Here is a 25505-nt window from a genome sequence, read left to right as displayed (position 1 = left end):
TTGTTGTTATTATATAGTAGAATTATGAGGATAATATTATAGCTGCCCCCAGTAGTGCCACTACAGTAAAGGGTCTGTCAGACTTTCCATTAGAAACCCTGTTTTGGGGGTCAGGGTGGAAGGAGCCGCATTTCAGCTGTTTCCCGGCCCATTCGTCTCACACTTGGCACACAGACAACTGTTCACCGTGCAGCGTACTGAAGCACTGAGCGGTTTCTCCTCGAACTATCCAGAAGGAATCCTTAAGATTAGATATCCCAGACCTACCCAGCTCCCCAAACCAGCCTCACTGAAAACATAGGATCAATCAAGTGTGGACCAACTGTAGGAGAAAGGCAACTTTTGAAATAAACTCCCTTGTACTATTTTAAATGAGATGGTGAACCGTGGCTCCTCCTTCCCTGAATTTCAATCAGATCACCTCTTGCTCTCTGAGATTGTCCAGTAGTCTGGTTGAACGTCTAGGTAACGGTCGTCCTGTCTCATAGCAGAACTGGGTATGTTTTGGCTACCAAGAAAATACTCCCTTAGTATTGTTTGAGTGTCTGTATGGACTATTACAGTACTCTTGCTGCGGTAAGATACTAGATATTGTTTGAGCATAAGAAATCTGTTTCTTACTCACGTGAACACTGCATTTTCCTGTCCAGTTGAATCTATTGAAAACATACAATTAGTTCTTATATTGTTATATGCTTCCTCTGTAGTAACATTTTCAAAAATTAAATGTGGATAGAATTTCATAGATTTGAGTCACTTAGAGCACTTTTATTAATTTGGCATCTTTTAAAGAAGAAAAATTTGTGATAAAATAAATGTTAACCTTTTTGTGTAACGAAGATGGTCTAAAAATATTTTAAGAGCCCTTTGAACTAGGCACAAAGAAAGTAAAACTCCTGGTTCCTATTGAGGAGTTTAGAGCTGAATGTGGGTGCCTTATGTATATGTGAAAACTTAATATTATTTGAAGCATAGCCTGTAACCTGTAAGTGTACATAATAAAAATAGACCGAAATGCCCACTGTCATAGAAAGACTGCGGAGCTAAATACTCAGAATAGGATTGTTCCAAGAAGGCTTCTCAGAAGACGTATTTTGTTCTGGAGGCTGAGAAACGTGGAAAGCTGCAAAAGAGGGGAACGGGTTCCAGGTGGTGAAAATAGGTTACATAAAAAGGCAAAATGGCTTTTTAAAAAAAAAATAGCAATTCACATGAGGGAACTGTAAGGAGGCGAGCCGATTCTAGACTATGAGATTATCAGAGGAAAAAGAATGAGTCATGTAAAGAAGCAGAAACAGAAAATCGGGGTTTACAGATTAGAAATTCTGATTACCATCATTTTAGAAACGGTTAGGTGGTTAGAAACTAAATATCTTATAAACGACTTCTGGTTATATCGAGTCACCTTTTAGGTACAGGGTTGGGGGACGATCAGAAATTGCAGGTACTCCTCACAGATAAACTGTTATTTGCTACTTTGAGATGTTATTTAGCCACGAAGGTAAGGCTTAGGATTCACTTCCAAGTCCTTGATGATCATTTAAAAGCCTTCCTATAAAGCGGTTTTCATTTCTTACCAATGTGTGAGGAAAAAGAAAATCTGGTAAAAAGCAAAGTTCAGAGCCCATTTCCTGGCAGAATCTTTCTACTGAAACAGTATCTTCAGAAATCACAGTTGCATATCTCAATTATCCCACCCCCTTGTTTTGCAATTATGTTTATTTGTGCTCTTTGTTCTGACATTCTAGCATCTGTTCATGGGTTTTCTTTTTCTCTTCCCAAGCATCATCCTAAGGACAGCTTAATTAAGAGTCCAGAGTACAAGTCAGATCTCTTTCATTTAAGAGTCAAGTAGTTTTTTCTGTCTCTCTAAAACTAAATATTTATGGAACATTTAGTACCCGTCAGACTCTTGTTAGGCATTTTTACATAAATTTATTAAATTTATTCCTCACAATGGGTCTGTGAAAGAGGCAATATTAGCCCTTTTTATAGATGAGAAAACTGAGACTGATAAGTTGTTGCCTTGCCTTGAGTCTTACCGTCAAGCAGCAGAGCGGGGATTCAAATCCAAGTCTTCTGATAACCAATACAGATCTCTTTTCCTTAACACCTTTTCCCTGCTTGGGGAATGTGAGTGCCCTTCTCCGAATGTCATGGGAGCAATAGGTCACCTGGCCAGTTTTATTTTGTCCTCAGTTACTAGAGATATTCTTTAGGGATCTTTAAATGCCAGTGTGCTTCCAGGATAGACTCTAGGTTGCATAGTGGGACTGATTGCATGCAAGCTGGTGCAGTTAAGATTTGCTATTATTAAATAATGTCTAGACCCTGTGCATCTCTGTTCTGTGGAATTATCAATCCTTATCTCCCTTTTTTTTTTTTCAAATTTGGCATGATTTAGAAACAAAGTATATGAAGAATCTAAATGTTCCTAAAGTACTGGAATTATGACTTAGCTCAATTTGTAAGAAGCAAAGTCAAGTTGGTCAGCAGATTTGATGGTCTGTTTGTTTAAAAGGGTCTACAGTTTTCTATAGAAAGGGATCTGAGCGAGACATTTTAGCTAATGAATCAAAATCAGATATGTGGTCATTATTGCCTGATTATTACTCCATCTGCTCTGTGCTAACGTGAAAATCAATTACTGTGTCTCTTTCCCACTGACAGCGTATGTTGATCGGGCTGGCAAGAGATCTTCGAGGGATTGCCTTTGCACTGAACACAAAGACCAGCTACACCATGCTGTTTGACTGGATGTATCCTTATTACACTGTGACAATACCAGCTCTGTGCACAGAGGGATGCCAGGCCCCTCGCTTTCGTTTAATAGTATGGCACAGTAGGGAAGAGGAAACAAAGCTAAATGAACTAATGTGTAATCAGCTAAAAATTACAGCACAGTGGCAACAGTGCAGATAACTGAGCACGGCATTTGGAGACCCAGCTCAGAGAGGTCACTTTTTGGTGCCATTAAATATTGACAACTTAAAAATCACATCCCCAAATGATTGTTTATGTAGGGATTGTAGGGATAATCAGGCTAACATCTTTAACTCAGGATCAATGAATCTTACCATTTGGCATTTTTGAGGAGATTTGAATTTCTACTCCATCTCAATTAGCAGGGCTGAGACGGTTACTTTATCTCTTTGAGGCTTAATTCGTCATGCTACAGTTTTTCACCACCATGAAATTATTAATGGACATGAAAAAGGGGAAATAAATGATCAGAATTTTTCATTTGGTGTAAAATCTGAATTTTCCTTTGCCAAGGCTTAGTACAGAGAACAATATATATAAACAAAGAAACAAACAAATTTCCCCCACAGAAATGCATCTTCACATAAGAGTGAGGCAAGCGTGGGCTTTGGTGTCAGACCAGGCTTGAAATCCAGCTCTCCACTTGCCGTGCAAACCTTGGCAAGTCGTTTCACCTCTCTGGAGTCTTGGTTTTCTCATCGAAAAAAGGAGACGTTCAGTATCATGGCTCACGGTGACCGTTAAAATAGGTAACACACTTGTATAATGTCTGGAACGTATTTGGGAGTCATAAACAGTCATAAACAATTATTATTGTTTTAATAATATGGTATGACTCCTCCTTGATCCTAACAGGAACTGACAATTTATACAAGTCATATAGGTGTAATATGTTTTCATGTCTTTATACATAAAACCATCAGAGCACCTAAGAAGAATTTGATAGCCTTAAAGCAATTCTGTTTTTTAAGTTACGCTATTTCTTAGTTGCTCTTTTCAAGTCCTTCTTATCCAGACTTCCTTTATAAATTAAACTGCAAAAGAAAAGACAGACTTTCACTGCGGATGCCATCATTAGGCCGAAAACATAGCTAACAAGGGATCTGGGCATGTTTTAGGGAGAACTCTATGCATTAAAAAAAAATTTTTTTAACAATCTGAATACTGACTTACATTTTTAGTTACTATTAAAACCTACTTCATCAGATATATGTGTCCATAGAAGGGTTAGAGATAAGAATTATCCATGTCATTATGTCAGCATACAAAGTACATGTACAGAGACTGTAATTTTTAACATGGGAAGTCCTAAAATTCTTTTCACTATGAAGAATAAACTGAAATTACATATGGCCTTTTATTTATCTAAACATAAATAGAAGCTCACAAAGTAAAAACTTTCATTTATTTGAAAAATCATAAAAACCTGGTTTAGGCACTTAAAAATTGATGGTGATCTTGAAACCACACTGCAACTCGAGGATGTCCAGCAATTAATGTTTCATGTTTCCTTCCTCAGCAGTCCCAACCAAGAGGCAAGTCCAGAACCTTTCCCCTCAGTGTCAAAGAATATAAATATCTGCTATAATGGATACCGCCTAAAATGCATAGAACATATTGTAATTTAAGTTTTTAATGAAGTCTGTTTTCCATTTCCTCCCTAAGCTTCGTCTTTTTAGCACCTAGCTGAAATGAAACTTTTGTCCAGCAGATGGCAGACAATAGCAAATGCAAGGCCTTGGCACTTAATGTTTTGTTTTGAACTGGAAACTATTGTCTCCTCCATGTGACCATAGATGTTGATGTTATTAGGGTCAGTGGCAGAGGGCGAAGTGTCAGTTATGCAGGAAGTTGTGTCAGATTGCCAAACAGGATGGCTTGGTACCGGCTTTGCTTATAATAATTGAGTTTCAGTAGCAAATCAGCTTCCTTGGGAAAAGGCCAAAGGCTTTTCATAATTGTATTGACAACAAAATGAATATGATAAATGGTGTTCATTCAGTTGAGACAAGATTTATAGTTTTCCTCTGGGCAAGGGATGAAGAGCAAATATTTATAATAATAGTAAAATTTGTTTAAAAGTTACATTATTTGATAATTCAAAAAGCTTTATTAAAATATTTTGAAATACTTTAAGCAGTTTCAGGTGATAAAGTATAGATTCTTTTCAAAGTATTCCAGTAATATAAAAATGAATAAGTATATGGTAAAAAAAAAAACATGGATATGAAAGTCATTTATTCTTCCTGAAATATTGATATGTCAAACCGTCAGTGATGATTCCCACATTACTGCTGGGGAAAGTTTATTTTTGCCTTTTATCCACATAAATGTGTGTTCTTTAATTTGTTATACAGTCCTTAGCATGCAGAAGAAATGTCCTATAAGAGCACATGTCATCTTAAAGTCAAAATGCATTTTATTTATGGTGATTATTTTATAAAATGCTATTTTAGTGGTTAGCTATTTAATTCAAAAACATTTCTGTAAACACTGACTGCATTAACTGCTACACGAACTGCATTGCTTATCACTGTCCTTCCAAAACTAAATTGCCTGAAACTACATAGCAAACATGTTGATAAATTGTTCTGCTCCTGGAGAATTGAAGAATCATTGATACACACTTCTTTGCCCTTATAGTGAGAAAACGACAGTATAAAAGCACCTTACCTTGTAGTGCATTTAGTCACCTTGTTTAGACTTTTCCCAGATCATACTTAGACTGCTAAGTGTCAAAAATCCAGATGGCAATTGGAAAAAAAAAAAAAAAAGAAAAACATATATGATCGTCATAACCTGATCTCTGAGTCCACTGGTTTTCAGTCAGGTCACCGGTGCTGTTTATTAGTACGCATAAACATATCATACAAAGCCAACTCCAGACCATGTGTAGGTATGTAGAAGGGTGCAAACCTCAGAATAAATCAGTCATGGATTCCAGTCCTGGCTTCACCACTTAACCTGTGGGGCCTCAGGGGACTTCCTTACTGTCTCAGAATCAGTTTTATCTTCCACAAAACAGAGCTAATCATACTTGTCTCACAGGTATAGTGTAAGAAGTGAGTGAACTGACATCTATAAAGGGCCCACTGTAACGTCTGGCACAAAGTAAATACTCCACCACTGTTGTTAGTTCCTCTCCCTAATATGGAATGAGACAAAGGAATCCCATTTGCTCACTTATTCAGCAAATTTGGCTAAGGACTGTGCTAGGTTTCATGAGGGATGTAGATTACTTAGACTCAAATCCTACACCAAAATGAGCTTATAATTAAATAGAGTCTGTTAGATACCTACATAAATGACTGTAATAAAATATAGAAGGTGATGAATGCCATAACAACAGATACAAATAGAGTGATTGCATTTAGCTGGGGAATCAGGAAGGGCTCTGTCAAAGTGCAGCTATTTCCCTGGATCTTACCAAACAGGTAGGATTAAAGTATTGGAACTATGAAGGAAGAGGTTTTCGGTTGGCCTAAGCACAGGTTTTGGAAGGGGAGTAGAGGAGAAGGTGTTTTGTTGTAGATACCACTTATTTCATGGTTGGAAATGCAGGTTGCCTGGGGCCCCTGAATATCAAGCTAAGGATTGTAGACCCTTCTCCCATAGATAATATAAGGCAGTTGTTTCCATCGACTAGCAAAATCAGAATTATATTTCAAGAAGAAAGTAATCAGCATTATGTTGGACAGACTGAAATAGGGAAGAAAGTAAACCTGAAAAATCACTGTTTGGCAAGTATTTTTTTTTAAGTACTGTGTGTCACGCCTGAGGAATGAATAAAAGGATTGCTTTTTACAAGAATGAATAAAATGGATGGCTCTTTAGAAGCTCACAATCTAGTGGATATAACATACTAGTATTCATTAGTATAACATACTAATGAACAGTCAATGTATTGTCACAAAGATGTATGCAAAGGACCATATGAACATGGAAGAGGAAAAGATTGGAATTTTTGGCAAAAAAAAAAAGTAAACTTCCCAGGGAAGTGAAAGTTGGGCAAGATGTTGAAAGGTGGATAGGCGTTTGCTAGACAGGAGAGAAAGGAAAGACTTCCGGCAGCATTTGGCTTCGTGGACAAAGGTACACCTGTTTTGCATTCATGGAATACGCTTAAAATAAGCTCTGAACTGGCAGACTGTTTGTGTTCTGGAATCACATCCTCACACCCCTATCTCCTAACAGTTTTAAGAAAAACTCCTTTATTGCCTTCTAGGATATTACTGTGCTTTCCCTACTAAGAGATCCCAGAGGGAAAGAATTAGGTTTTTACTCATTTCTGTTTTCTTGGGGTCCAGCACATAGTAAGTTATACTAACTATGCGGTGGGTGGGTGGATGGATGGGTGGTGGTTGTCAAGAAGGAAACCTCATACTTTTCATTTTTTCATATTTGGCATCTGATTAAGGCAATATTATATCATTAATGCTTTTGATCTTTCATTTATCTGATGTAGACGTGAGGAATTCATCAAGAAGGTTTAGGTGAAAGCAATGAGGTCTGTGTCTCTTCTACCCAAGGGCTCCCACTGCCTGCCTTCTTTCCGTATATACTTGGTCCTCACAGGCCCTGGAAAATTAAACTCCAAGAGTGGGTTCTGCTTCTCACCCTGTAATCTGAGCCTGGCACTCTCACTCTGAAGCCCTTTTAACCTCCCTGCTTGGTAGACCTCTACTCCGCTTTCCAGTAATCACTCATTTTCTCTGTGGCAGTCACCTCTGTCAGAAGCATATTAGAATTGGCACCATTCTCATTCCACACAGAAAAGGGAGCATCCCCTCATATCCCCTGGCTTTCTCCCTTAGTGAACGCAGTGTGCTCTGAAAAATATGATGGTCCCGATGCCTTTAGAATGCCTGGCAAAGGGGCTTGCGTGTGCCTATGATACCCTTAGATTCTGAGATTTGGGTCTTTTCAGCTTCCTGATGAGCCTTTCAGATGCTTTCCCACTAATGATCACTGAGCTTGTACTCAGGAGATCTCTTGGTGGAATCTTTTCTCACCTGTGCTCCTCTGGCGATGCTTCAGAATTTTGGTATTCAGAGCATCTCTATTATATGTCAGCCACCCAGACTTGAGGATGAATTCCCCAAGAATAAAAGCCATGTCTTACTTATCTCTGGATCCCTTGCCCCTAGTGCAGTAAATAGCACATAGTACCTATGATCTGTCAAAAAATAGCATACTTTATACTGCATGGAAAAAACAGTAAGTTATCTGACAATAGCCAAAACAGAATTAATAATTAAGTTCATTGATTTCATTTTTTTTTCATTTTTACCCAACTGAAACCTTATATATACACACTTCTTATCTCCCTTCTCCACCTTATTTCCTTTGTAGTACTTTCCAACAGATTATATATGTCTTTTATTTATTTTGTCTTTTCTTTTAGAATATAAACTCCATGAGGGGAGGAATTTTTCAATGTTTGGTTCACTGGAGTCTCCAGAGAGTCTAAAACAATGAATAGACAGTTATAGAATAGGCCTTCAGTAAATACTTAAGTAAATTCTTTTCACCATATACAAATACAATATATACAAATACAGAGCCTTAACATCATATATCTAGGGAGACGAAAGTATTGCTTTTTGAAGTTTTAGGGAGCTTGCCAGTTTTAAGGGATTGGAAGCCTTATTTTCGTTGAACGTTATATGAATTATTTCCTGAAGCTTCAAAGTGAAATGCACAGTTAAAAAGAAATAAATAGATAGTTCTAATCAAATATGCTATACCTCATTTTCAGGTTGATAGGTTTACAGCAACAAATATTTATTGAAACTCACTTTGATGGTATACACAGGTCCATGTGTACAACAGGTGCCTAGGTCCTGCCGTCAAGAAGTGTATAATATAGTTTGATAGGAGAACTAAAGAGATATCAAAGCACTAGCACAGGGTACCACAGCCATACACAGGAAACATACCAACCAAGTCTTGAGGGAGGGGGAGGCCAGGGAGGCTTCTAACAGACAAATAGCAAAAGTGGGGGCATGGCAGAGAAGAACAGTCTTTTCTCTTTAGAAACTCATTATCCAATGGGGCAGGCAGATAACACAGCAAGCAGCCCTAGTAGAATCTGTTGTAAGAGATATGGGGTCAAAGTGCTGGTCGAACAGAGATGAGGAAGAGATTGGTGCCTTTTTGACAAAAGAGAGAAAGTTTCACCATCCCAGGAGAAGTGAACTTGAGCTGGGTGTTGAAAGAAATGGGTTAAAGCAGAAGCCACAAGTAGAGGAACGGAGACAAGAGAGTTGGCATCTGTGCATCTGCAGAGAATTAAGAGTGGCTGAACCATGAATAGGGAAGGAGTACTAAGAGATGAATCTGGAGGTATGCAGGGACTGGATCTTAGAGGGCCTTGTATGCTGTCCTAAGGAATTTGAAATGTATCCTAAGCAGGGAAGAAAATTGTGGTCTTTCTCACCATGGAGATCTCTACCCATACAACACAGGGAAGGAACGCCAGTAAGTGGTTCAGTTCAGCGCTTCATTAAAACAAAAAGACAAGTACACTGGAAAACATGAGAAAGAGACCTAGGGACTAGGAAAAGAAAAAGGAAATGAAGGAATGGCATAGCAAGAGTTTTGGGTTTGTTTTTTGTTTTTTTGTTTTTTTTACTGCAGCAATTTTAGGCCTTAATTTTCTATCTATGTGTCCATTTGTCAAGGAGGAGGTCAGTTATGGCTTAGAGGGCCAGTGGAAGTAAGTCAGAGTTTTCCAGGTTCTGGTGGTCTCGGCCATTGACTTATCAGAGGCGTACACTTCTCACTATTTATGAGGATGTTTGAGAATTTCTCCTTGGGTGTACATGGTCCCCCACAGTGGGACCAATTAGAGCAAGTCAACAACTTAAAAAAAAAAAAGAGTATATGTAGCTTCTAAACTGAAAGATAGATGTATGGGGGTTATTATTCCTATTTCCCTCTACTTTTATGTATTTTCAAAATTTCAAAATAAACATTTTTTCTTAAGTAGTTTAATGCCCAAGAAACTGGTATTAACGATTCAAATATGTTTTTATCTTCATTTAATTCTTTTCCTTTCCTACAGTATTAAGCACAATTCTTTAAATGTGTTACTTATATGATACTCTCAGAGTGTGTCTTTTATTTATAGTGTGTACCAAGAATGAAGGAACATAAGGTATGGGATATATTACGAAGAAGAGCAAATCATTTACAGTCCCCCCAAAAATGTACAGCTGTGCTGGTCAGGGAGCGCAATTTATAAAATTGCCATTGTATACTAAACATAGAGCAAATGTGGATTCCTGTTTTGCTTTTCAAGTGCCGCTAATTTTCAGGAACAATATTTCTTTTGACCCTTAAGTTCTTTAACAGGCTTTATAAAAGGTACCCCACATATCTTCCCATTCTTCAGAGGACGATCGAGCGGTGGTATGGAGAGCCAGCATGTACCACTCCCATCTTAAAACTTATGGCAGAACTGATGCAAAATAGGTAAGAACTGCACTGGGAGAGAAAACAAACAATCGCTGTTTGGCAGCATCTCCAGAGGTCAGATTTTCCTGCCTGTATATATTCAAAGCTTAGCAAGAACTCAGGAACCAAAAGTTTTAAAATAACTGGTGAAAGCAATAGAATTGGAGACAGAAGGTTGAGACCTCTTGGGAGAAGGAACATAGTATGCTTAGGTGTATGCGGTGGAAGACTACCGCCACCATTATTTAAAATATTCAAAGGCACCAACGAAGGAGGGGCAGCTCTTGTAAGTGTTTCACTGCTCAGCTGCAATTCCGCAGACTTTTAAAGCAGGAAAGAAGGTTAGAGGTCTCCGAGTTGAGCTGCTTCCTTTATGGAGAAGGGAACTGAGTCCCAGAGCAGTTCGTGGACACATAGTTTGTCTCAGGAGCCCCCGGGATCGTCCCCGCTTTTACCCCTAAGTGATCCTTCTTCCTCTTTGCCAGTATGCATGTATGTGGATGATTTATGTGCTCAACATTTTCATTTAAATAGTGATGACAATGAACAGGGGTGCATATATCTTTTCAAATTAGTGTTTTCATTTGGGAGAGGGGAGGTAAATACCCAGTAGTGGAACTACTGGATCATCTGGTAGTTCTAGTTTTAATTTTTTGAGCACCCTCCATATTGCTTATCACAGTGGCTGCACCGTTTTGTATTCACCAGCAGTGCAGAGGGTTCCTTTTTCTCCACATTCTCACCAACACTTGTTACTTCTTGTCTTTTTGACTCTAGCCATTGTAACAGGTGTAAAGTGTAATCTCAAGGTGGTTCTGAAACTGATATACTATATGTTAATTATACTTCAATAAAAAAATATTGAGTGAAACATTAATAGCAACTACAACACTTCTTTTTTCCAACTACAACACTTCTTAAAAATTGCCTAAAAACTTAAAAATTTTAAAAATTGCTTAGTTGAACTTATAATTCGCCCAGACGAGCAGAGATGCAAATACTCTGCATGTAAATATTAACAAAGATGTAGCTAAAAGAGAAAAACTGCAAAAATCTAATTGGTTTTGCCTCTTTAAAATATGTCATTGTGAATATGGCTTCACACCAAATTACCTGTCACTTAGCCATCTGATTTCATCAGTTCCTCTTTGTAAACTGCGTGTTGGAAGGGAGATATCCAGACAGGAAAGGAATATGGACTGCAGCTGTAATTTAGCTCTCATGCTGGGTTTTTCACAGTAATAATTTAAAATCTATTAAACGAGAGGTGGGGAAAAACCTGGCAAATGAAGAAATGTGAGTATTAGTCTTTTTTAAGGCTGTTTGTCTTTTAAAAACTATTCTCATATGTATCTTAGATACTAAAGGAAGGGTGGCTATCTAGTTCATATTTGAAATTTGTTTTTGATTAAATTATGATGTTTTCAGCCAGATAGTTGGTATTATATATTACTGATATAACATTTACTACTAAGTGAAAAAATCATTGCACTATATATTGTGAAGTATTTTATACCTGCTGTAGGCAAATGATTCATATCTATCTAGCACAAGTGTTGTGTAAGAAGTACCTAGTGAAAATCTGTATCTCAGAAAATGTCATCTTGTCTATATTTCTCCAGAATCTAATGTGAATTGTATATGTACATTTCTTTAGTCAATAATTGAATGCCAACAATCAAAAGTTCACAATATTTCTTATAAGTTATCATTGCACTTTATTCTAAAGCATTTTGAAAAAGCATGGAGAAGCAACAATCCATCATTCCTGGCAAAAGGACTTTAGCAATCATCATTGCTTTTTTGGTATTTCTTTGCTAGGACCTGGTTTCATATTTTTTGCTAATCCTTTAAAAATATATACCATTATTTCTTGAAAGCACAGAGACCAAGCATATCAGAGCCAACTAAAGCCAAACTGATGTTAAAAAAGCAAATGTTGGGGCGCCTGGGTGGCTCAGTTGTTAAGCGTCTGCCTTCAGCTCAGGGCGTGATCTTGGCATTCTGGGATCGAGCCCCACATCAGGCTCCTCCACTGGAAGCCTGCTTCTTCCTCTCCCACTTCCCCTGCTTGTGTTCCCTCTCTCGCTGTCTCTCTCTCTCTGTCAAATAAATAAAAAATCTTAAAAAAAAAAAAAAAAAGCAAATGTTATGTCAGGATGGCATGTCAATCCTTTATCCTGTTCATACTGTTCCCACACCTGTCAGAAACCAGGGAAGTAGAATTGTTCTCATTTAGAACTTCTAGGACTTCTTTCTCTTTGTTTAAGCTATGTGCCATGGAAACTATAGTCCAAATGGAATTTAATGTTTAATTTGAAATATGTTTGAAGTATCAGATGATCCCTTTTGCATATGAGCAGTATTAAAAGTACCTAGATCTTCTGTCACTTTAGAATTTGTTTTAAAAATATGTATGGGGCACTACAGGAGATTGCAAATGTAAACCACTATCCAGGTATTTATATAAACTTACATATACACACCTGGATTTTTTTATTACTATCTGTCAACCACTTTGCATGAAAAGAGAAGAGAGTAAGAGGTCTGCAATAAAGGATGTCAGGATGTAGTTTTGATAGATAAAAGTGAATTCTTTGAATCAGCAAATGAATGAAATTAACTCTTCTTAATCGTGCTAATGTCTTTATAGTGAGAAATCAGCATACATATTTTATCAACACTTGTTTAATGGACTGGCATTTTTAAAAAGGGATAATTGTAGGGGCGCCTGGATGGCTCAGTCAGTTAAGCATCTGAGTCTTGGTTTCCGCTTAGGTCATGATCTCATGGGTTGTGAGATCGAGCCCCGCCTCAGGCTCTCTGCTCAAGGGGGAGGGTGCTTGAGATTCTCTCCCTCTGCCCCTCCCCCCACTTACACGCATGTGCACATGTGCTCTCTCTCTCAAAAAAAAAAATCTTTTTTAGAAAAGGGATAATTGTACTAGTGCTACTTCTAATAAATGAAAATGCTAGGCACTTGAAATCTACATCTGGTTTCTTTATCTACATATAGAGTCTGATTTTTTGCTATATTTCTTAGATCCCAGCGTTTGAATTTTGATGTATCATCTCCTAATGGAATTCTTCTCTTCAGAGAAGCTAGTAAAATGATTTGCACTTATGGTGAGTATCTTTTTCCATATTTGTCTCAGCAATATAACTTTATCTCTTTGGAGGAAAGAAAGATGTTGGTTATTTTGTTCTTTTGAACCTTCATATCTGTATGAATTTGTGAAGTGGGTAATAGGAGTGCAAAAAGCCAGGTAGCTATCATATTGGCATCAAAAGTAAGTAAGCTACACGCCTTTGACTACAAATCATGCCTGACCAACTTGATGAATTTCTTTTGGATAAAATTGCAGTGTCAGTAAGCAAAGGGAATACACTAGATAGAATATTGAAAAGTTATAGCATATTCAAAATTGCCAAAAGTTACATCAGGGAATTTGCTGTTGTGAATCAAGGAATGCTTAGACCAGTATGTCACCAGCACTGAGTTTTGGAAAAATATACTGCTAAAGAGCAGTAAATATTTTATTACAGGGAATTTGGGGGCATTGCACCCTTAGAATCAGAGTTCTATAGTAAAGCTGGTCCTATGCAATTATTGTCAAAAAAATCAGTTAGCCATTAGAATGGAACCTTAGAACCACCATAAACCCTAATACTTGCCAGTTCTGACAGCTTCATCAATGAGATTCTCCATTCTCTGAGATCTTTATGGAGCCTGGGAATGGAGGTAGGATGGATAAGAATCCTCTGTTGTAGTTTGCCCCTCGCTGGCTGAATGCTGCCTACAGGCTGGGCTCCGTGTGGCGCTCTCCTTGAGACATGGCTCCCTATGTCCTCTCGTCTTATTCTGTTTTCTTTTTGCCTGTTGGTTCTTTCTTTTCCAAGTTAGTAACCAACTCTGAGTACATTTGGTCTCAAAAATTGCCTACAGAAAGCACCTATTCAAGGCAGTAAACTTGCACTTTCCTATATTCATCTGTACCAGCAACTACATTGTCACCGTTTTTTTTATCTGTTGAAAATAGACACTTTAGAATCACATAAAGTAGAAATGCTTTGTCTCCTAAAGGTAAAAATGGACCCCTTCTCAAATATTCTCAGTGCAGTCTGCTGTACTTCCAGTGTATATCTAACTCCTTTCATTGTTTTACCATTCAAAGATACGTGTCTGGACCATTTTCCAAAATGGCATCTTAGAAAAAGCATAGTTTTGGGGACACCTGGGTGGCTTAGTCAGTTGAGCATCCAACTCTTGATATCAGCTGAGGTCTTGATCTCAGAGTCGTGAGTTCAAGCCCTACGTTGGGCTCCAGGCTGGGTAGGGAGCCTACTTTAAAAAAAAGAAAAAGAAAAGAAAAAGCATAGTTTTTGGAGATAAAAAGCTCTGAGTACCAATCATAGTACCAGTCCTTATCAACTCCATGACCCTCAGCCAAGACACCATACTTCTTTGTGCCTAGTTTTCTCATACACAAAATTAGGAATACTGACTACCTACTGAGCTCTACCCATCCACTTAGCAGAGTGGTTAAGTGAACTCCTCTGGGTAAAGGGCTTGGCACGGGGTGTGACATGGAATAGGCATCCGGTGAACATGCTTCTCCTTGATCCAGAGCCATTCTCTACACTCACAGAACCAGCCTTCTTCGGACAGGGGTTCACTGACCACATCACCTTTTGGTTCTGCTCCTGCTTGGACCACAGTGTCCTGCTCCCTTCTGCCTATAATAAGCGCTTAGCTTCTATTTCCTCACTTTTAAAAAGGAAATAATATTTCTTATTAGGAAACAGTTTATGTATAAGAATTGCTTAGTAGTTGATAGAGCTTTAACTATAGAAATGTCAGATTTCTGTTAACAATCACAATTGTATCTTTCCTTCTTCTTTTTCTGGATCCAGTTTCTTTCACTAGGTGTAATTTTTCCTTTGGGGCTTATTCACTCCTGAAGTAGGACTGATAAGAGCAGTGACTTTCTCATCCAGTGTTACTGGGCCTCTAGGACAGAATGTATGTCCAACAAGTGACATCAAAAACAATCTCAGAACAATGCCAAATCTATAGGCTTCAAAAGCTACCCAGTCCTCTGTTACGTTGTCTAACACAGGCAACGGCATTGCAGCAAAAGTTGAGAAACTCAACTATATGAGGATTACGTTGGAGGAAGAAGAAGAGAAGCAGACTGAAGGAGAGAGAGGAAGGGTGGGAAGAAGAGAAAGGAGGTGAAACAGAAAAGAGAAAAAACCTTCAAAGCATTCTTGAGAAGGAAAGCCAGTACATTTTCTTACCCTAAAGAAAAACTAGGGGATTAAAGCAAGGCTCTGCACCTTGGCTTGGACTAATAATAATGGTAGCTTTTATTTTTTAATCAGCTATTACATGCCTGCTCCTACACTAGACCATTTATCATTCATGAGCCTATCGAATCCTCAAGGTGGGAATTATTTTCTGCCACTCAGTGCTCATTTGGCCTTGGCTAAGTTGCTTAGCCTTTCTTGCTTCAATTTCCTGTTAGATGGAGAAAAGAATACCTACTTCATAAGGTGGTGATGGGGATTCAGTTCAATAGTGCATGGCAAGCTTAGACCGGTTAGCTTCTGGTGATGATGGTGATGAAGAAATTGAAGCTCATAGAGATTAAGAAACTTGCCGAAGATCGCATAGCTAGCTAGTAGTCGAATTCGAATTTCATTCAAAGTCTGTATAACTTCAAACAACAGTCCTATAGGACTCCATAGTCCTAATTGCCACTTGGGAGTTGCCACAGGAAGATGGTGCCTTGGATATTTATAAGGAAGCACAGTTCTTTAAAGTATGGTGATTTCTATCCTAAAACTTAAGGGAAACCAAAGGCTCAGTGGAAAAATGTCCTTCAACTTCGTCAGCCCTGACCTCAACACATGCACTTTACATAGAATAATAGAAAAATGTCCTTTGCCCTTCACTGATTCCCATGCCGGCCGCCATCAGCCAAGCTGATGTGATCTATCTTCACCCCCCGTAATGCTTTATTACCCATGTGTTTTACCTCTGGAGACTGTAAAATGCTCTTGGAGGGAGATCATGTGGTCGCCATCCAGGAGGCTGAAAGATGAGGGAGAGCGTGGCTGGGAGGACACAGAAGAGCGGCATTATTTATTTCTTTGGTAAGCCAAGCGGAAGGGAGGGGAAACCCAGGGAGGAAAGAGGCCAGAACATTCTGTGATCCCTTCTGTCCCCATCTTCCCTGGGTTTCTGCTCTGCTCACGTCTCCAGTGTTTGGGCAGCCGGTGACTGGGGTGGTACAGAGTGGGGAGGACTCTTCTTCATAAGCACCTGATTGGTTGCATATTTTGTGGAATACCTCTACCTTCTTGCTCAGTGAGACTGGCAGAAAAATAATACTTTCGATATGCTGTTTAGTTATCTGCATTCTGTCATGATATACTTTGATGTAAGTTTTTAATTTTGCTTCCGCTCTCAGCTGTTCTCGCCGTTACAGCTCAGGGTCAGCAATGAGGTTAGCCACAGTAGCACAAAACAATTTCCTGTTTGTACAGCCCAGGTAACATTTGGATGAGGATTAAATTTTACCACATTTTCCACTAGCCCAAGCCTATTATTTCTAATGAGTTTTAAATTGCTTCAAGAACATGTATTTCAAAACTTAGTGCTGTGATCCATTCAGCCTGAGCAACTTAATAAAAGAAATTCCTTTCTTAAATTTTTGGTTAAAATGTTGCATGCAGTGTAATAAATGTTATTACTTTGGAAACCTACTTCTCAGTTTTAAGGACTGGATGTTTTTTATGCTCAATTTCCATTTGTCTAATCTTTTCTTCCCTTAGCCTCTGGGTACTGGTATCTTTAGTGACATCTATTGGTTGAAGAGTGCACAGAAGGGAGAAATAGTGATTATTCTCATAAGACTAGCCAAAATGGAACTACTTTTATTCCTTCCTTAGCTACCTGATTTAAGAAAGCTCAGTGTGTGAAAATCGAAACTTTAAAAATGGATGCAACAGTTATGATTTTTCACTACATATGAGAATTTACATCAGGGTTCTTTAAAGCAGTATATATGCTCCAGGTGCATTTAAGGTATGACTTAATCATATACTTAAATTGGATTTGTAAAGCAGTGTACAAGCAACTGTTATTTATTGTGACCTAGAAAACAGACCAGTGGCTTTCCAGCTGGGTTTTGCAGAGCCCGAGAGATCTGCGAAGGTACCATCGAGGCTCTCCAGACAGCGGGGAGGAAGGAGCCCTGTTGCCACCTTGACCCCAACCACCCAGCTATGTAGTTGCACTAGGCTTGTTTATAAAAAGGATCGCCTTTTGAAAAGTTTTTTTTTTTAAGAGCTTGAAAATTACTGACATGTACTATCAGAAGTGTTGTAAGAATGAAGGATTATGATTGTAGACTTATGTTTGATGATTACAAAAAGATAGTTGAAGAATGCATTGGTCTTGGAATAACTAGAGACTTCATAAATGTCACCAGGAAATAGCAGTTCTGGAAGACAAACTATCCAGGAACCACGTCTATGGCCTTAGATCCTGTCTGAAAGTTGGTTGGGGACATAGAGTGACAAAGTAGTACAGTAAAGCTCACAGAAGTCTTCTGAAGGCAGTGGAATGATCAACCCCTTGAGGATCGCAGCACCAGGATCAGGTGGCTTGCAAAAGCAAGACCTTGAGGAACACGTTCCACAGCAGGTCCACACATGTTGGACTTGGCTCCCTTTGCTTTCTGCACAAGCAGAAAATATTGACTAAGCTGTCAAATAAGTGAGGATGATCTCCAAACAAGTGTGTAGAGTCCAGTGCACTCTTTCATCCAGGCAGCTAGCATTTATTGATCATTTACTATGTGTCTGACACTGTGAGAGTCACAAGGGATAGGAAAAGAAATAAGACACACAAAAAAGAATCCTCCTGATTCTCCTCTTGAGGTACTTGAGTGCAACAGGGGATTCAGTCAAGTAAATGAAGACTTAGGATGCCTTGTGCTCATTTATGCTTGAGAAGCATATAGGGTGCGATGGTAGCCCAGAAGAAGTTTCTAACTCAGACTGAGGAGTCAAACAGGGAAGTCACTTTTGAAGGAATAGAATAGGGCCTAGAAGTGTGAAGATGCTATTTCAGGCAGACAGTAGCTTTTACAGAATTATACAAATATAAATCATTAGTGTGGTCTATTAGCAAACTGCAGAATTTCAGAGTTGCTATAGAGAATAGAAAGGGAAAATCCTGATTATCTCATCATCCAAAGGTAACCATCATTAACAGTTTAGTGTGTGCTCTCCCATACTTTTTATGTGTGTGTATATAGATATATTTTTCCAAAAGTGGTATTATAATGTATTTGCTAATATGTAATTTGCCTCTTTTAGTTATGTCATGGCCATTGCTCCATGTTAATATATCTAAATCTACCATATCTTTTTATTTTTTTAAGTTCTTTTTTAAGCTTTATTTAAGTAATCGTTAAACCCAATGTGGGGCTCAAACTCACAACCCCGAGATCAAGAATCGTACACTGCCCCGACTGAGCCAGCCAGGCATCCTCACCATATCTTCTTAAATAGCTGCAAAATATTACATTTTATGGTCATACTGTAATTTATTTATTCACCTTTTGACAAATGTAATTTTTTATAAACGTGATTTTTCACTATCCTGCTCTTTGTTTCGGTAAAAGCCACTTTGTGCATTTAGCTTCGTGAGCTTCATTCATTCAACAGATGTACACTGGGAGCAGCAGGCGCTGTTCCTGACTCTTCCGATACATCAGTGAGCAAAACTAAAAAAGACGTTCTTGGAGTTAAGATGGCGGAGGAGTATGGGACCCCTTTTTCAGCTGGTCCCCCGAGTCGAGCTGGATAGGTACCAGACCAGCCTGAACATCCACGGAATCAGCCTGAGACGCAGGAAGATACATCTAGATCTCTACAAATGAACATCTCCATCACTGAGTATTGAGGTACGAAGCCGGGAGCCGTGAAACCGTGCACATATATCGGAAGATAAACGGAAGGGGGAGGGAGCCGCCGCGTTCGGGCGCCGGGAAGCGGTAGCCACCTGCACGGGGGAGCGGGCGGACTCACGGACCTGCACCCGCAAGAGAGCGGACTGAGACCGTGAGCCCAGGAACGCGCGCCACCAGACTGAAACGGAGCTCCGGAGCGCGGGGGCAGCTGACGGCTGGCAGCTTACGGTGTTAGAAACACAAAGGACAGAGACGCGCCGGCCCTGGAAGTGAGGGCTGGGACACCAGGTGTGGCGCGCACATCCCGGGTCGCTGCAGGGTGGAGCAGCACCAACAGAAACAGAGTTAAAGTGGCCAGAACATCAGTGGAAAATGGCCCGCAATCCCTCTGTTCTGAGACAGAGGCTGAGATTCAGCTACGGCTGCTCTCTCAGAAGAGGCACAGCAAACCGCCAGGGAAAGCCGCCAGAGAACAAAAGCCTGGAAAGACAGGCTCAGAGTGTGCCCATCCCCATCCCCCCTCGCAGGAGACACGGAGACTCTACCCAAACAGGGTGGCCTGAGTATCGGTGCGGCAGGCCCCTCCCCCAGAAGGCAGGTGGAAAAATCAAGAAGCCCACATCCCTAAGATCCCTATAAAACAAGGGCGCACGGCCTGGGTGCCGGTCAATAATTTGGGCTCTGGACAACCCCGCAACCTCTCCTCATCAGAATGACGAGAAGGAGAAATCCCCCCCAGCAAAGAAAAGACAATGAGTCTGTGGCCTCTGCCACAGAACTAATGGATATGGATATAACTAAATTATCAGAAATGGAATTCAGAGTAACAATGGTCAAGGTGATGTGTACACTTGAAAAAAGTATTAACGAAAATGTTGATGAGAATATAGAATCTCTAAGGGTGGAATTGAGAGCAAATCTGGCAGAAATTAAAAATTCTACGAGCCAAATGCAGCCAAAACTAGATGCTCTGACGGCCAGGGTGAATGAAGCAGAAGACGTATCAGCGAATTGGAGGATGGGTTAGTAGAAGAGAAAGCTAAAATGGAATCTGGGCTAAAAAAAATCCATTCTCAAGAATGTAGGTTACGGGAGATTACTGACTCAATGAAACGCTCCAATGTCAGAATCATCGGCATCCCTGAGAGGGTGGAGAAAAACAGAGGTCTAGAAGAGATATTTGAACAAATTGTAGCTGAAAACTTCCCTAGCAAAGGAAACAAACATTCGTGTCCAAGAGGCAGAGAGGACCCCTCCCAAGCTCAACCACGACAAACCTATGCCACGTCACGTCATAGTGCAATTCGCAAATATTAGATCCAAGGATACAGTATTGAAAGCGCCAGGGCAAAGAAATTTCTCACGTACCAAGGCAAAGTTATCAGAATTACGTCAGACCTGTCTACACAGACCTAGAATGAGAGAAAGGGTTGGGGGGGCATTTTTAAAGCTCTTTCAGAGAAAAACATGCAGCCAAGGATGCTTTATCCAGCAAGGCTGTCATTCAGAATTGATGGAGAAATAAAGACCTTCCAGAATTGCCAGTCATTGACCAATTTCGTAACCACGAAACTAGCCCCACAGGAGATATTAAGGGGGGTTCTATAAAGGTAAAAAGGCCCCAAGAGTGATACAGAACAGAAAGTCACAATCTATAGAAACAAAGACTTTACTGGCAACATGGCATCATTAAAATCGTATCTCTCAATAATCAGTCTCAATGTAAATGGCCTAAATGACCCATTGGTCATTTGGATAAATGGATAAAAGATTGGATAAAAAGACATGACCCATCCATTTGCTGTCTACAAGAGACTCATTTTGAACCTAAAGATACATTCAGACTGAAAGTAAAGGGATGGAATACCATCTTTCATGCCAATGGACCTCAAAAGAAAGCTGGGGTAGCAATTCTCATATCAGACAGATTGGATTTTAAACTAAAAACTATAGTTAGAGACACAGAAGGGCACTATATTATTCTTAAAGGATGTATCCAACAAGTGGATATGACAATTATAAATATATATGCCCCCAAGAGGGGAGCAGCAAGATACACAAGCCAACTCTTAACCACAATAAAGAGACATATAGATAAAAATACGTTAATAGTAGGGGACCTCAGCACTCCACTATCAGCAATAGACAGAGCACCGGAGCAGAAAACCAACATAGAAACAAGAGCTTTGAATGCCATACTCGACGAGTTGGACCTCATAGATATATATAGAACACTACACCCCAGAACCAAAGAATACTCATTCTATTCTAATGCCCATGGAACATTCTCAAGAATAAACCATGTTCTGGGTCACAAAACAGGTCTCAACCGATACCAAAAGACTGAAATTATTCCCTGCATATTCTCAGACCACAACGCTTTGAAATTGGAACTCAACCACAAGGAAAAATTTGGAAGAAACTCAAACACTTGGAGACTAAGAACCATCCTGCTCAGGAATGATTCGTTAAACCAGGAAATCAAAAATCAATTTAAACAATTTAACGAGAATGAAAACACCATGGTCCAAAACCTATGGGATACTGCAAAGGCAGTCCTAAGGGGAAAATACATAGCCATCCAAGCCTCACTCAAAAGAATAGAAAAATCTAAAATGCAGTTTTTATATTCTCACCTCAATACGCTGGAACAGCAACAGAGGGACAGGCCTAATCCACGCATGAGGAAGCAGTTGACGAAGATTAGAGCAGAAATCAATGAATTAGAAACCAGAAGTACAGTAGAGCAGATCAACAGAACTAGAAGCTGGTTCTTTGAGAGAATCAATAAAATTGACAGACCACTGGCAAGACTTATCCAAAAGAATAGAGAAAGGACCCAAATTAATAAAATTATGAATGAAAAGAGAGAGGTCACAACCAACACCAATGAAATTGGAAGGATTATTAGAAACTTTTATCAACAGCTTTATGCCAATAAATTAAGCAATCTGGAAGAGATGGAGGACTTCCTGGAAACCTATAAACTACCAAGACTGAAACAGGAAGAAACTGATTTTTTAAACAGGCTAATTAATTATGAAGAGATTGAAACAGTGATAAACAACCTTCCAAAAAACAAAACTCCAGACGCGGATGGTTTTCCTGGGGAATTCTACCAAACATTCAAAGAAGAAATAATACCTATTCTCCTAAAGCTATTTCAAAAAATAGAAAGCTACCAAACTCATTCTTGAGGCCAATATTACCTTGATCCCCAAACCAGGCAAAGACCCCATCAAAAAGGAGAATTACAGACCAATTTCCCTAGTGAATATGGACGCCAAAATTCTCAACAAGACCCTGGCTAATAGAATCCAACAGTACATTAAAAGGATTATCCATCATGACCAAGTGGGATTCATCCCTGGGATGCAAGGGTGGTTCAACATTCGCAAATCAATCAGTGTCTTAGATTTTATCCAGAAGGAAAAAGCCAAAAATCATATGATTCTCTCAATAGATGCAGAAAAAGCATTTGACAAAATACAGCATTCTTTCCTGATTAAAACCCTTCAGAGTGTAGGGATAGAGGGTACATTCCTCAATCTCATAAAAACCATCTATGAAAAGCCTACAGCAAATATCATTCTCAATGGGGAAAAACTGGAAGCCTTTCCCTTAAGATCAGGAACACGACAAGGATGCCCACTCTCGCCACTATTATTCAACAAAGTACTAGAAGTCCTTGCAACAGCAATCAGACAACAAAAAGGGATAAAAGGTATTCAAATCGTCAAAGAAGAAGTCAAATTGTCTCTCTTCACAGATGACATGATACTGTATATGGAAAACCCAAAAGAATCCACTCCCAAACTATTAGAAGTTATAGAGCAATTCAGTAATGTGGCAGGATACAAAATCAGTGCTCAGAAATCAGTTGCATTTCTATACACGAATAATGAGACTGAAGAAAGAGAAATTAGGGAATCCATCCCATTTACAATAGGACCAAAAACCATACGTTACCTTGGAATTAACTTAACCTGAGACGTAAAGGATCTATATTCTAGAAACTATAAATCACTCTTGAAAGACATTGAGGAAGACACAAAAAGATGAAAAAATATTCCATGCTCATGGATCAGAAGAATTAACATAGTTCAAAAGTCCATGCTACCCAGAGCAATCTACACTTTCAGTGCTCTCCCGATCAAAATACCAATGACATTTTTCAAAGAACTGGAACAAATAGTCCTTAAATTTGTGTGGAACCAGAAAAGGCCCCGAATCGCCAAGGAACTGTTGAAAAGGAAAAACAAAGCTGGGGGCATCACAATGCCGGATTTCGAGCTGTACTACAAAGCTGTGATCACAAAGACAGCATGGTACTGGCACAAAAACAGACACATAGACCAATGGAATGGAATAGAGAACCCCGAAATGGACCCTCGGCTCTTTGGGCAGCTAATCTTTGATAAAGCAGGAAAAAACATCCGGTGGAAAAAAGACAGTCTCTTCAATAAATGGTGCTGGGAAAATTGGACAGCTACATGCAAAAGAATGAAACTTGACCACTCTCTCACACCATACACAAAGGTAAACTCCAAATGGATGAAAGACCTCGATGTGAGACAGGAATCCATCAAAATCCTAGAGGAGAACATAGGCAGCAACCTCTACGACATCGGCCAAAGCAAGCTTTTTCATGACACATCTCCAAAGGCAAGAGAAACAAAAGATAAAATGAACTTGTGGGACTTCATCAAGATAAAAAGCTTCTGCACGGCCAAGGAAACAGTCAAAAAAACTAAGAGGCAGCCCACGGAATGGGAGAATATATTTGCAAATGATACTACAGATAAAAGACTGGTATCCAAGATCTACAAAGAACTTCTCAAACTCAATACGCGAGAAACAAATAAATCATAAAATGGGCAGAAGATATGAACAGACACTTTTCCAATGATGACATACAAATGGCTAACAGACACATGAAAAAATGTTCAAAATCATTAGCCATCAGGGAAATTCAAATCAAAACCACACTAAGATACCACCTTGCCAGTTAGACTGGCAAAAATTGACAAGGCAAGAAACAACAATTGCTGGAGAGGATGTGGAGAAAGGGGATCCCTCCTACATTGTTGGTGGGAATGCAAGTTGGTACAGCCACTCTGGAAAACAGTGTGGAAGTCCCTTAAAAAGTTAAAAATTGAGCTACCCTATGACCCAGCCATTGCACTACTGGGTGTTTACCCCAAAGATACAGACGTAGTGAAGAGAAGGGCCATTTGCACCCCAATGTTCATAGCAGCATTGTCCACAATAGCTAAATCATGGAAGGAGCCGAGATGCCCTTCAACAGATGACTGGATTAAGAAGTTGTGGTCCATATATACAATGGAATATTACTCAGCTATCAAAAAGAACAAGTTCTCAACACTTACTGCAACATGGACAGCACTGGAGGAGATAATGCTAAGTGAAATAAGTCAAGCAGAGAAAGACAATTATCATATGATTTCTCTCATCTATGGAACATAAGAACTAGGAAGATCGGTAGGGGAAGAAAGGGATAAAGAAAGGGGGGTAATCAGAAGGGGGAATGAAGCATGAGAGACTATGGACTCTGAGAAACAAACTGAGGGCTTCAGAGGGGAGGGGGTGGGGGAATGGGGTAGGCTGGTGATGGGTAGTAAGGAGGGCACGTATTGCATGGTGCACTGGGTGTTATACGCAAGTAATGAATCATCTAACTTTACATCAAAAACCAGGGATGTACTGTATGGTGACTAACATAATATAATTTAAAAAAAAAGACATTCTTTGGTATGTTAGAAGGTAATAAGTGCAATGAAAAAAAACGAAAGAAAGAAAGTCGGGAGAAGGAACATCAGAAATACCGGGGATTGGAAAACATGTTACAGTAAATTAAGTAAAGTGTTAGAAGGAAGCCTCATTGAGAAGGTGACATTTGGGCAAAGACTTGCAGTAAACGAGGGAGTTAGTCATGTGGATATCTCTGTGAAGAGTATTGTAGGCCGACAGAATACCAAGTTTCAGGGTCCTGAGGCAACAGCGTATCCAGCATGTCTGAAGAACAGCAAAGAGATCAGTAGCTGGAGCAAAGAGGACAAAGGGAAGGTTATAATGAGCAATTTCATGCAATGCCATCCCTGTAAACAATTACCAGGACTTTGACTTTAACTCCAAGTGAGAAGAAAGACTTTAGAATGTTTTGAGCAGTAAGTAACATGATTTGATAATAGCTTTGACAAGGTGATAGTGGGAGTGGTGAGAAGTAGATTCGGGGGGTATATTTTGAAGGTAAAGCAAATCAAATTTCTTGATGGA

At 39.4% G+C, this 25505-nt stretch overlaps 1 protein-coding gene across 4 annotated transcripts in view; it reads left to right on the top strand.

The window, feature by feature from the left end:
- The window catches only part of RANBP17 (RAN binding protein 17), a 319506-nt gene that overhangs the window by 247140 nt on the left and 46861 nt on the right, over nt 1-25505 (top strand). For all 4 annotated transcript variants that reach the window (XM_087867811.1, XM_087867812.1, XM_087867810.1 and 1 more), the window contains 3 exons: nt 2671-2759; nt 10132-10239; nt 13265-13347. In XM_087867811.1, the coding sequence (XP_087723937.1) occupies nt 2671-2759; nt 10132-10239; nt 13265-13347 (280 nt within the window). The remainder of the gene's footprint in view (nt 1-2670; nt 2760-10131; nt 10240-13264; nt 13348-25505) is intronic.

The sequence above is a fragment of the Ursus americanus genome, chromosome 15 (assembly GCF_024610735.1).
Source record: "Ursus americanus isolate L20-20 chromosome 15, mUrsAme1.1.p, whole genome shotgun sequence".
NCBI classification, from domain to species: domain Eukaryota; kingdom Metazoa; phylum Chordata; class Mammalia; order Carnivora; family Ursidae; genus Ursus; species Ursus americanus.
This window is presented reverse-complemented; position numbering and strand designations above follow the sequence as displayed.